This window comes from Pteropus medius, unplaced genomic scaffold, assembly GCF_902729225.1.
Source record: "Pteropus medius unplaced genomic scaffold, Ma_sr-lr_union100, whole genome shotgun sequence".
In the NCBI taxonomy this organism is placed as follows: domain Eukaryota; kingdom Metazoa; phylum Chordata; class Mammalia; order Chiroptera; family Pteropodidae; genus Pteropus; species Pteropus medius.
The window spans coordinates 4,408,905-4,421,126 of NW_024350397.1; the positions used below are offsets into that span (position 1 = coordinate 4,408,905).

Below are 12,222 nucleotides of genomic sequence, written 5' to 3' on the forward strand. Positions count from 1 at the left end.
GACATTTCACAAGCATGGAGGATTTTGCTGGTGCAAACAAGAAAAATCATCATTCTGTCCATTTCCTTAACACCTTCTCATCCTCTTAGAGCATTTTCTTAGCCCCCTCTTTTATATCAACATAACAATAAAACCGGGCAATATATCTAGCTAGAAATCCTAGCACCAAGTTAGCCCTGCAGACAGATGCTCTACTTACTGCTCTGCTGAATGACTGATTCAGCACTTTGTTCAATAAAAGAATTCAGGGAGTTATAATATTAAATTTTTGATGCTTATTTGTAATAAAGCCAGACTCCATGGTGTATTAAACATAGATTGTTGCATTTTAAAACTGTCAGGCACAACTTGCATATTCATTTTCTCTAAGGAAACAGCCCCCCTTGATATGTACTGTAAAAACTTATTGTAAGGTTAAGTCCATAGTTTATGTAAGTACTGGGTCAGTCTTGGTGTTATTCACATGAAAAGTTGTGATAAGTCACATAACTAAATAAAATACCTTTTGTTGTATTGTTAAAATTACAAAATAGTTTTTATTTAATTACAAATAAAACAGTAAAATTTTAAATAAAATAGTTACTTCTACCAGAACTCATCTATTTAATTACTCAGCCATCCCTACATCTAATGGAAAAATAATTGTTTATTTGGGTTTCAAGGATGTTTCTCAATAAGCAAATGTGCTAAGGAACCAATTTCTCAAGATTTTACATGGTGAAAGTTAACTATACAAATACTGACAATTTCAAGAGAAAACGCAGGGTGTATTATATTCAGATCATCTCATTACTGAATCAATATATTTAGTTTAATAAATGCTTAGTTTCATATTTCCAAATGTTCTAACAATCACCAAGTTTTTAAAGATATCATAAAATTGATAACTTCCTTTGAGGGGAGCTTTTAACTTTTCAAGGGGGGTCTCACATCCACTACTTCATTATCTACTACATGTAACTTTATGACATTGGTACAACAGTACTTTTTTACTGCTTTTAGACGTATAATATAGACATATTATATACCTCAAGACAACAGCTTGTTCTTAAAAGGAGTGATAACTAAAAGCTTACCAGCTCTCCGAATGTGTTTTTCAAACACAATTTTGGAAGTAGCCCAAACGTAAATTACAAAATAAATAAATAAATAAATAAACAAATTAATTAATTAATTGATTAGAAAACCACCAGAACCCCCCAAATTATGTTTTTTTCACATCTAACATAAACTTTTGAAGTCTATGAATTTGTTTTTCCCAGAGTTTCTGGTGGCTTCCATCTTTTCCTAGGAAATTCTAATCCCCTGTAGATTTTAAAGTTATGGATTCTTCTCACAGTCTTTATAAAAGGAAGAATTGTGCCACACTTGCAGGATTTCAACTACAAATTTCAACAATGACCAAGAATTATGTCGACTAGCCTGGAAAGACAGTGACTGCAATGTCTTAAGTTGGTCTTCCTATATATTTTTTGGAATTTTCACTGATAAAACAAACGATCAGGTAGCAACACTTCAAAACATGGCACAAAAATATCAGCCTTTCAAGGCTGGCCAGGAGATGGCACCTTCACAGAAAGAATAAACCCTCAGTTACTACAATTAAGAAACCATCTTACTCAGTAGCATTAAAAAATTTTTTAAATCTCACCATCGCAATTACAGAAACAATCTTCTTGGCCATTTCAGTTTCTTGAATACCTTGCTAATATCACTAAAATTGTTGCTTCCTAGAAATTATAATTATCCTTTTCCTTATCATCTTAAAAAAAAAAACTAAAAAGTACTCCCCTACTCCCACCATTTGCTGCTTCACATCACGGTATGGCAAATAATTACTTAAGGCTTTCTGTGTGCCAGACACTGCGCTAAGCACTTCACGTATATTAACTCACTCAGCTGGCTTCCGCTTCTTACACATCTGCTCTAGTTGTGCGCTGGAGCTGGCTCCCACCAACTATCAAGAACCAACTGTACACATCTCTTTGCAAGTCTGTGTCCAGTGACATCACATGGGTAGTTTGAAATTGGCCATTGAGGGAACATTTATACTACAGAAACTGGCAAATATCACAAATCAGGATTTGACCTTCCACCTCTCATGATCCAGTTGTTAAACATTTATTAGCTCACCACTGCTAATAACTAGTGACTATTCTGAACTCTTAAACTATTATATTAAACATATATGTGGTCATGATTTTCATGTCAGGATTTAGTAAACATGAGTTTATTGAAGTTTAATAGCACCTTATTTTGGGGAATAATGTTATTACTTGAGTATGGTTTATTATACTTTTAAAAAAAATCTCCTATAGCAGTTTAAGTATTTTCAAAAAGCAAGAATAAAATAAGATAAAATGAAATAAAGAACATATCTCTAGTTGTCTAGGTGAACTCCCTGTTTCCTAGCAGTCACTGTAACTCCATTAATGACAACTTTTGCAGAAGATTAAAAAGTCAATTTAATGCCCTAAAGCACTTCTGAATCACAGAACAAAGATTAAATTAGAATTGGCATAATTTTATTGCACTGTAGTGTATGTTGAATATTTGGAAACTGATCAATTGCATATGAATGCATGCTAATTTTCCAGGTACTAGAATGTCGAATTAACCAGATGACCTCATTTTCCTGACTGTGAAAAACTAGTTAACCTCACCAACTCAACAGGTTGGGGAGGACTTCCTACACAGGTGGGAACAGTTTCATATTATTCTGTTCTTCCCTGAAAGGGTGGCATTTGCAGATAAAATAGTTTTTGAAATGAATGTGCCTGCATAATAATGCTTATATCCAGTGAAAGTAGTAACCTACATACATTGTATACAATTATATCAAACTGACTCGTTTGAAAACTTGGGAAACATACCAGTCTCTGAGATATAGAATTTAGATTTAAATAGATTATTTTACTTTGCTAAAAACTATTAATATATCTAAACTTCATTAAAGATTGATATTCAGGTTCAAGTCTCTGGAGAATACATGATGAGCAGTATGGAAGAATGAGATGATGTAGACAAGACAGAGATGGTTGGTCCACAGGATGTCCAGAGAGAAGAGTATATCTGGATTTTTGTGGACTACTGCCAGCAAGGTTAAAACTTACTTTGCATACTGTGGAAAGCTATACACGAGTTCTTTCACATAAAGTAAGGAAATCTAATTTAGACTGTCTCTACAGTGAGAAGTTTTTCATAATAATGAAATCTGGCATAGTAACTTAACAATGCTTAGTAATTTAACAATACAAGGAGATAGTAAGACTAAAGCAGACAGATGAAACACTGATTCATATTTGAGTCCCATTGCATTCATTGTGCATTAACAATTATTTTCAGCATTTTCCGTAAGAGACTTGCAATCATTAATCTACCATAAAAAAACCTCCTCATCCAATTTACCCCATATTCCTTACTTTTTTCAAGGACAATTTGTTTTTCTTACATCAAACTCAATAAGATACGGTTCTTAAATCACAAAATGTGCCACAGATTTGTTATAAAATATTCAACTTCACTGTCTATCCATGCATATATGTTAGTGTCTCGCGATACCTCATAAAAACTCAAGTGAGAGTTTAGCTTTATAGTTCCCTTTTCCAGGAAAAAAAGAGAAACATGTATATAAATTTAACAAAAGAGTTTCCAAACCAAAAGTGTTAACAGGAAAAAGAATATGAGCGATTGCACATTTAAATATAATCTTCCTAGTTTGGGGAACTCAGAAATCACTTAACATAATTTAATTTCCATTCCATTGACATATGATCTGGCCTAGATTGGAATCCCTCCTGGATCCATTTATATCCCAGATTGTACACAGACTGTCGTCTCCCTTAGACATGCATGACCACTAGATGGTGCTGTGGTGCCCTGTTCAAACACGTTCCACTTACTTGCAGTCTCGGTCCTCCAAATCAAAGTGAGGGTTGAAGTTGATCATAATTCTCTGGTATGGTTCGGGAGCCTGAATCAGCCATTCACATTTTTCACTTGGGTGATAAGAATGAGGATAACCAGGAGACGTAAGGTACCCGGGACTTTCAATTTTTATAGTATCGCCACATTTATCTGTAATAAAAATAACATTTAAGTAGATCTTTTCCTGACAACTAGTTAGGTATTCTAGTTTGTATTCAAATTACCGACTATTAAACATTCCACAATTTCTTAGGGGAACTCAACTCCGAGAGGCCCCTTGCAGGTCCTTCATGTGACGCTGACAGCAACACACCACCAAGGACCGCTCTTTGATCCCAGGAAGGCTGGCTCAAGAGGAAAGCGGACTGAGCTCTGAAAGTACTCGACCCCCATCCCCCACAAACTTCTGTCCCAAGAAAAAGGTCTAATAGCATTAAAAACATTAAATCCCCTCAATGGATGTTAACATGGTCCTCAGGGAGCTTCTGCTAGACTTAATTATCCCCCAAGAAGTGTAATCACATTAAGTAGCAAGTTCTAAGTAGAAGGTGACTAAATGATGCCATTCGACCCCTTGTGTAGCTTTTGATGATAAGCCTGGTCTTTGTCATTGATCAGTGGAGACTGTCTTCCAAGACAAACCTTTTCTGTTGTTGTTTTATCTACCCATAAACCTGAGTGATTTTGAGTTATCTCTGCTCTTGAGATCCAGATGACATGGAACAATGTATATTTGGTGAAGCAGAAATAATTCTACTCTACTGCTCTAAGTTGCTCAGGCTTGGAGACCAGATCAAAGTAACTGGGCAGAAGGAAAAATAAATAGCCACACAGCATTGATTCCAATTACTAACACGTTGTGGGGGAGGTGGGGGAAGGAAAGAGAAGAAAACCCACCACACTGAGGCCTGGTGTCACATATGGTAAGCCCCATTCTCACCTTCTGGGAAAGGTGAGCTAACTAGTTTTGAACCTTCGTTTCAAAAATCCAAATGCTAAAGTGATTCACTAAGAGCCAAATAAACCAGTCTCTGAGTTGCTTTCTTGTTCAGCGTAGATTTTTATTGTCACTTTTTATGATAGATTTCACACTGGAGAGCCTCAGCCTGAAAAGCTGCCACATTTATTGGTGCTTAATTTTGAGCAATAAAAATTCAGTGTATAAACTATGTAAGAGGAACAGGTATGAAAGCAGTGAAATATGTAAGCCTATCAATCACAAATTTTCAGTAATGGTATATATAGATTTTAATATTGCATCTAATAGATTCCCTGTGGAAAGAGAATGGCATTCTTTGCTCTCAGCATGAATTTATAAATCTACAGAATTTTATTACAGGAAAACCAGGTCAAATGGAAATGAAAGATGAAGTGCACATCAAAAATGCATAAAGCTACATGCATTACAGAAATCATTTCCCATAAATTAAAAAGAAGACAATATAAATTATATTGTTTTTCTCAATTGCTAGGTGTTTCTGACTCTGTTTCTTAGAGCAGTAGTAGCCTCATTCTGGTTTCCTTTGCTTGGCTTTTAAAAGCTTAAGGTTTGCCAAGAAGAAATTATGTTGCAACTGGAGTTCAGAATCTCAGCTAATGATCATACTGGACTCTGTTGTGTGATTCTACTCAGGCTCTTGCATTATTTTAAATGTGCAGAGAACTTGGAAAGTGACCCCATCACATTAAGTCTCTTCCAGCTCTGCACGAACATCATGGCAGAGTCTGGCATCTGTTAGAGGAATGAAATAAAACAGCACTGCTTCTAGTCACTCGACAGAGTCACTTCAGAAGACATTTAGGTAGACTCAGTACCACACCAGAGCTCTTTAATCTGTGACTTCTGAGAAAGTGACAGTGTAATAAGATAATGTGGACTGCTAGACTCCCTGGCTCTGTTCAGTCTCTCTAGCAGTTGATTAAGAAAGAGCAATTTTTAATGACTCTGAACCATTAGCCCTAAATAAGGTTAATGAATTAATTTAGCAGACACTGGTACTCAGAGGAGGCGGACATGGCTTTAAGAGGTCTGCTGAGTTACAGAGGCTGTGGTCACGGCAAGCGTAACAACATGCTTTAACCAGTCAAGCTCACTAACTGAAGCTCAGGTTCTTAGCATTCCCCTGATTTCTGCTAAGAAAAGAAATTATGAATATATATATTCATATGCACATACACACACATATATATATATATACACATGCACACACACATATATGTGTGTGTATGTATTTATGGAGTTCACAACCTAAAGTCTGAAAGCTATTTGCATTAGGTTTCAAATCAATTCTGCAAACACCTCTGCTACTGATTTAATCTCAAGAGTTGAGGAGGGTGAGTTGCTGTAATTTTTAAAGTCTAACCACTTGAGCTCTTTCAGTTGGAGGAGAATGTTATTTCATCCCCTACCAGATTATAGAAATATGCCACCAACTCAGGTTCATTAATAAATTGAACTCCACATTCACAAATGAGTGTGTTTCTAAACCTATCTTTTAGAACACTGCTTGGTAGCCATGGGGTGAAATCTATTGCTTCTTAGAACACTGCATGGTAGCCATGGGGTGAAATCTATTGCTTCAATCACAAAATCTCCAAAAAGCATATTAGAGAGATTAACTTCCATCATAAAGACATGATTTAAATTCCTTAGTCTGAACTCCTTCCACTCGTGGTCTCTTATTAAAACAATATACTACAATAAGTAGTGGATGGTCTTTTCTTCTAATTACTTTGATTGAAATCTAAGCCAGATAAAAGTAAATATTTGATAATTAGTTAATAATAATTGCTGAAGACTTACTGTAAAGATAATTTCATACCCTTGCCTTCACCTAGTTCACAGGGTAAATGAAACATGCCTACGACCAAATAGCATTTTAAAACACATTAATTAGGTTACAGTATACTGTTTATAACGCAGCACAGTCTTTCATTTACTTAAGAGTGTAAAGCTAAGTGGACGCTGCAGCTAGGTTAGGGATTTTCAGATATCCTGATGCCTTACACTGTATATATCAGGTTCCTTTATTGACACTATGTAACTTTCATTCATGCTTTCGACGGATTTGGGGATGATTTACAAAGGCGGAGGAGGAAGTTCCATCAACCAACAAACCACTATCTCTTGAAGGCACCCACCAGAGGAAATAGTTTTAGGGGAGCTGTAAGGGAACCAGGAAGTTCTCATGGTAAAGCGTTCATCAGCTTTCTACAGCCATCAGATTTTTGAAAGGGAGTCTCATCTAATTGCCTTTGGGAGGAAACATTATTAAGATAATTGGTGTGCTGATATGCGAAGGTAGGCACGCTACCTTGTAACAGAGGTAGGAAAACCACCACAGCCAAACCACCAACTTCAGGAGGGAGCCCGAGGACTTTAAATCTTCCTGCCCCAAACAGACTGATCTTAGTTCTTTATTTCTCCGCCTGGATAAAAGTTTCCTTTGCCTGGGAAGTGGCTATTCCAGGTTCATCCCGGCAGCGCTGCATGAATCTTGGCTGAGCGGGAAGCCGAGCCCCGGCCGGATCCCGCAGCCAGGGAGTCCCCGGCGGGCGCTGTCACGCGCGCCTCCGCCTGTCACTTACCGTTGCGAAAAGCGCTGGCCGGCGCGAGGGCGAGGGCGAGGGCGAGCGCGGCGCAGAGGAGCGGCAGCCCCCTCTCCATTCTCCCTTCGCCGGATCCACGGGGAGACTCGGGAGAATGAGGACGTGCGGGCAAAACAGAGCAAAGAAGGGAATCTAAACGATCCGAAGCGCTCCAACTCCGCCTAGAGCTGTAAAATCCTCAGTCCGTCTTGTAGAAAGGAAAGCGGCGAGGCAATGCCTTGAACCGAGAGCAACGCTTCTCTTTTTGTGTCTCAAGTCGCCTGCATCCTGTCATTTAGCTCCGGTTTCCTCTCTCTTTTCCCACACTTGTTCCTTTTCCAGGAGCCACTGCCCGGGCCATGTCTCAAAAAGAAAGAAAAAAAAAAAAGGGGGGTGGAGGTGGGAGGAGGGTGGAGGTGAAACACACAAGCCAATTTCCAGAAAGAAAAAAAAAATCTGGCTTGTCTCTGGACCCGTTGGAGCCGAGGAGCTGGCGCCCAGGGGAGGTCCGGGGTGTCTGCGCGAAGGAGAGGAGCAAGCAATGAGAAGATGAGCGGGAGACAGAGGAGTTTCACCAACTGCACCCCCTCCTCCCCCACCTCCCGTCCACCCCCTCCCCTCCGGGAGCCCTTCCCTCGCTTCCTCCCGCCCCTCTACCCGCACTGGCTCGCCAGTCAGTGTCTGACAGGAGACGGGGAGGCACAAGTTTCCTTGGGTGTGCTTTCCCCAACCGTCTGTCCGTCTCTCCCGGAGGCCCTGCAGGGATCTCTACAGGAGGAAGGCGCTAGGGTCTGCCCCCAGGGCGTTTGTGCTTCGGGTGGGGGCCGGCGACAGGGTTGGCCTGTCCTACCTCCGCTTGCTCGCTTGGGACGCCCGGGGGGCAGCGGGCAGCTGGCGGAGGATCTCCGGGATCTAGCCGCCCGGAGCACGGAGCGCCCGGGAGGTGGCGGCTGCTCCTTACAACTCCGAATCCCCGGCGGGTGTCTGCCGGGGGAGGAGCGCAGCGCCAGCCCCTGCCATTCCCAGCGGTGCCGGCCCGAGACCTGTGGCAAGGAGCCGCAGGGCACCCCTGGACGCCCTGGCTCAGGACTGCAGGGACGGGGCGGAGAGCAAGGCTGGAGTGGAAGACGCACCCCAGAGCCGTACGAGGGTGGGCAGTGTAGCTGCCACGTCAAGCCGAGTCAGACCAGGCCTTCCTGCCCAGTGTCAGGGAGCGCGAATGGACGCCCATCGCGCCCAGGTGCCCGCCGCGGCTTCGGTGTTGGTGTCCTCTTCTCCCGGGCAGCGGGAACGCCGGAAGGCGGGAGCTGGTACGACTGCCAGCCAGGGGAGGCAGCAGTTGCCCGACCCCGCCCAACCCGCGTCTCCAAGCCCAGGTGTGGTTTGGAAAAGAGGGGTTGAGTGGCGGGGGTTTCTGTGCATCTCAGGGGAGGTGAAGCAGTGGCGGCAGGGAGGGGGTGTGTGCACTCTTGGCAGGGCCCCCCTCTCGGCCGCAGGCCATTTTGACCACGGCCCTCTAGCTCCCACCCACCCTCACCTCCCACGGTGGCGCGTCCTCGCGGTGGGCGGAATGCCCTCCAGTTCCATTCCCGAAGCTTTCTCAGAACTGCAGCAGAAAGCTCTGCTGATTTGAATAGCAAGAACGTATCAGGGAACAAACAGGTTTCGACCCCCGAATAGGCCCTTGACAGGAGTTAAATGCCCTCGGATGCCCTCCGAAGGAGTTCGAGGATAAGGTGAAAAGGTCACGACACCTTCTGGGGATTGGCGTTCATGTATGCACCCGAGAGCAGAGCCTTATTCCTACCTGGCGCAAAGTGCTGGCAAAAGAGATTTAGAAATGTTGGCAAGGAGACTCTGGTCAAAGGTTTTGGCGGAAGACCTAGGGCGGGACGTAAGAAAGGGAGCCCTAGGCGCGCGGGCCCCTGGCGGGGACTCCGCGCTAGCGTGTCGGGACTGGGAGGAGTGACGCTCGCCCCCAGGGGTGCGGGTGGGCTCCGCGCTCACAGAGGTGCACTGGCGGCGCCGGCGCTCACCTCTGTCTGTCTCAGGGTCACGCTTTCCTACCCGCCTGCCGACTCCAGGGAGCCCCCGCCTCTAAGCCGGTGACCCAGCCCCCTGAGCGCCGCGAGCCCGCTCTGCAAGCGAGAGCTTCCTTTCTCGTAACAGATTTCTCTTTCTCGGCTCCCGGACCTTTGAGAGGCTCAGGGTGAGGAAATGGCACTACGAGGCTTTAGGTCCAATGCCTGGTTGGAGCAGAAGAGAAGACGGCGGGGCGGTGGGCAGCCCTGCACCCCAGCGAGCCGGCGAGAGGCGAGGCGGGGGCGCCAGCCGCACCCAGCTCTACCCCAGGGGGAGCAAGTGCCGCAGAGGGAACCCTGGTGCTGGGCTACGACCCGCGCGACGCCGCCTCCCTGCCTGCCTCTCCGCCACGGGCTCACCCCGGCCAGTCCCAGTGCCCAGCTGTGCTTGGCGAGCTGCATCATCAGATTTGTGGCGACTCCAAGCGACCTCAGTCCAAGGCTCGGAGGAAGAGGCAGGCGCCTCTCAGAAACTGGCAGGTTGACAGAGCGGGGAAACCGGGCGGGTGCAGCGGTCAGGGCGCCCCAAAGTCACAAATACCCGCCTTCTTCCGAGTGGGAACTGGGCGGCCAGCTGGCTTCAGGAGCTGGATTTGACCCGTCTGTCCCTCCGCGGGGTGAGCGCAGGGGCACACGCAGGAGACTTGAGCTGTGTTGTTTTTAGAAAACTGCCGCGGATCTCTCTTCCCCTTTCCCTGCCGAGTGTGCATTTCCCAGCCTGGACCCACCCGGCTAACAAATAAAGCCACCATATCAAGCCCTCAGTGAAGGACTGCCCCCACTCCGCAGCCTAGTCCCACCCGCTCCCTCCTGCGGGTCGCAGGAAGGGCTCCTCCGGGGGGTCCTCGCGCAGAAAACGCCTGTCTCTTTTCTTGCTCACCAGCTGAGCACTTTTGCCAGGCTTTCTCCAACCAACTAACAAAATATGCACTGTGTTATCTGGGGGGAAATATCATCTTTAAGTTCTGCCTCAGATTTTTCTGGTCTTAGGTGATCTGAAGCGTTTCTAGACTCCTTAGTTTCCACACAGCCCTGGGTAATGGAGCTCTACCGCACTGATTGATAATTGCTGGCTAGTGTGTTGGTACAGACCAAATTGTCCTTGCTAACAACCTCTTTCCTCTGCTGTTGGATTCCACTAAGTGCTGAAAAGGGTCAGTTTTAGATTTCTCCAATTCTCCACAAAGGGAGACAGACCGACCTTTACAGGAGAATAAGTGATAGAGGAGAAAATTTTTCAGTGTTCCTAGGTTGATTTTATTTTAGTCTCAGGAACACATCACTCTTCCTGACATCACAAATCCCCAGATTAGATAGGACCGAGTTCCACTGAAGGGAAGATTCATGGACCACACCCCCAGAACAGAGGTCAGAGGCCCTGGCTGGGCAGAACTCAGCGCCAGGGATCCCCAGGCAGGCACCTCTGCAAGAATAGGGCACATTGGCTTCCGCCTCCAGAGCAGGGCTTGAACCACCGCCCGTCCTTAAGAATAGACTGGGCGGTAAATGTTTGGTGCCTTTCATCAACCTCTTATTAATTTGTCAAAAAGATGAGATCCATTGCTCCCAAAAGGCCATTTGAACCACTAACTTCCTCAAAATATTTCAGGTTGATGCACTATGGAGATCCAGGTTGGTATTTCAAAACTGTATCAAGTCTAGTCAAGTTTTTTAAAGCACCAAACCCACATATATCAGAAAAGCACATATTTTTAGTAGGAGCTAACCTACATTTGAAATGTAAAAATGGAACAAGTGAAACTGGGAAAAAATTTTTAAATGGTATTTAAATTAATTTACTATTATTTAAAATAATTTCATTAAAAATACACTTTTATCAAATAATTCGATCATTCAAGAGGTGTCTTTTGGACCACATTTGTGATTATCTCCTTAATTTGGATTGGCAGAGGAGGGGAAAAAAGTAAACTCATGAACCTTTCTTTCTGTTTTTTTTTTTTTACAACTTTATTGAAATATAATAGACAATTAGTTGCTCATATTTACATTGTACAATTCAATGAGTTTTTTCAATTATAGTTAGCATATACTAATATATTAGTTTCAGTTGTACAGCATAGTGATTAGAGATCTATATAACTCACAAAGTGATCACCCCACTAAATCTAGTACCCCTCTTCCCTTTCATATTTATTGCAACATTGTTAACTATTTTCCTTATGCTACTTTATATCTCCATGACTATTTTGTAACTATCTATTTATACTTTTTAATCCCTTTTTCCTTTTTCAACAACCCTCCAATCCCCTCTCATTTAGTAGCCCTCAAATTATTCTCTATGAGATTGTTTCCATTTTTGTTGCTGTTGTTTATTTTGTTCTTTAGATTCCACATATATGTGAAATCATGTGATATTTGTCTTCATCCAACTTACTTCATTCAGTGCAATACCCTCTAGATTCATCAAGGCAATATCTTTTTCCATCTCCTTTCTTTTAGTCTGTGTGTGTCTTTAAATCTGAAGAGAGCGTCTTGTAGGCAGCATATGTAGGGGGCTTGTTTTCTTATCTGTTCAGCCTCCCTATCTTTTGGCTGGAGCACTTAATTCTTTTCCATTTGAAGTATTTGTTGATAGATATGTAGTTATTACCATTATTTATGTTTT

General features: G+C 43.3%; 1 protein-coding gene across 5 annotated transcripts in view; it reads right to left on the bottom strand.

Annotated features, from left to right (window-relative positions):
- NRP1 (neuropilin 1) overlaps positions 1-8,788 on the bottom strand; it is a 131,975-nt gene extending 123,187 nt beyond the window's left edge. For 2 of the 5 annotated variants that reach the window (XR_005647976.1, XM_039839768.1), the window contains exons 1-2: positions 7,516-8,058; positions 3,903-4,077 (exon numbers count right to left, since the gene is read on the bottom strand). Coding sequence is in view for 4 of the 5 variants with exons in the window: in XM_039839768.1 (XP_039695702.1) it covers positions 3,903-4,077; positions 7,516-7,594 (254 nt within the window). In the remaining variant the exon portion in view is untranslated. Of the gene's footprint in view, positions 1-3,902; positions 4,078-7,515; positions 8,060-8,648 lie in introns of those variants that run through there. The other 3 variants (XM_039839765.1, XM_039839766.1, XM_039839767.1) reach the window with 3 other exon arrangements.
- Positions 8,789-12,222: the final 3,434 nt, after the last annotated feature.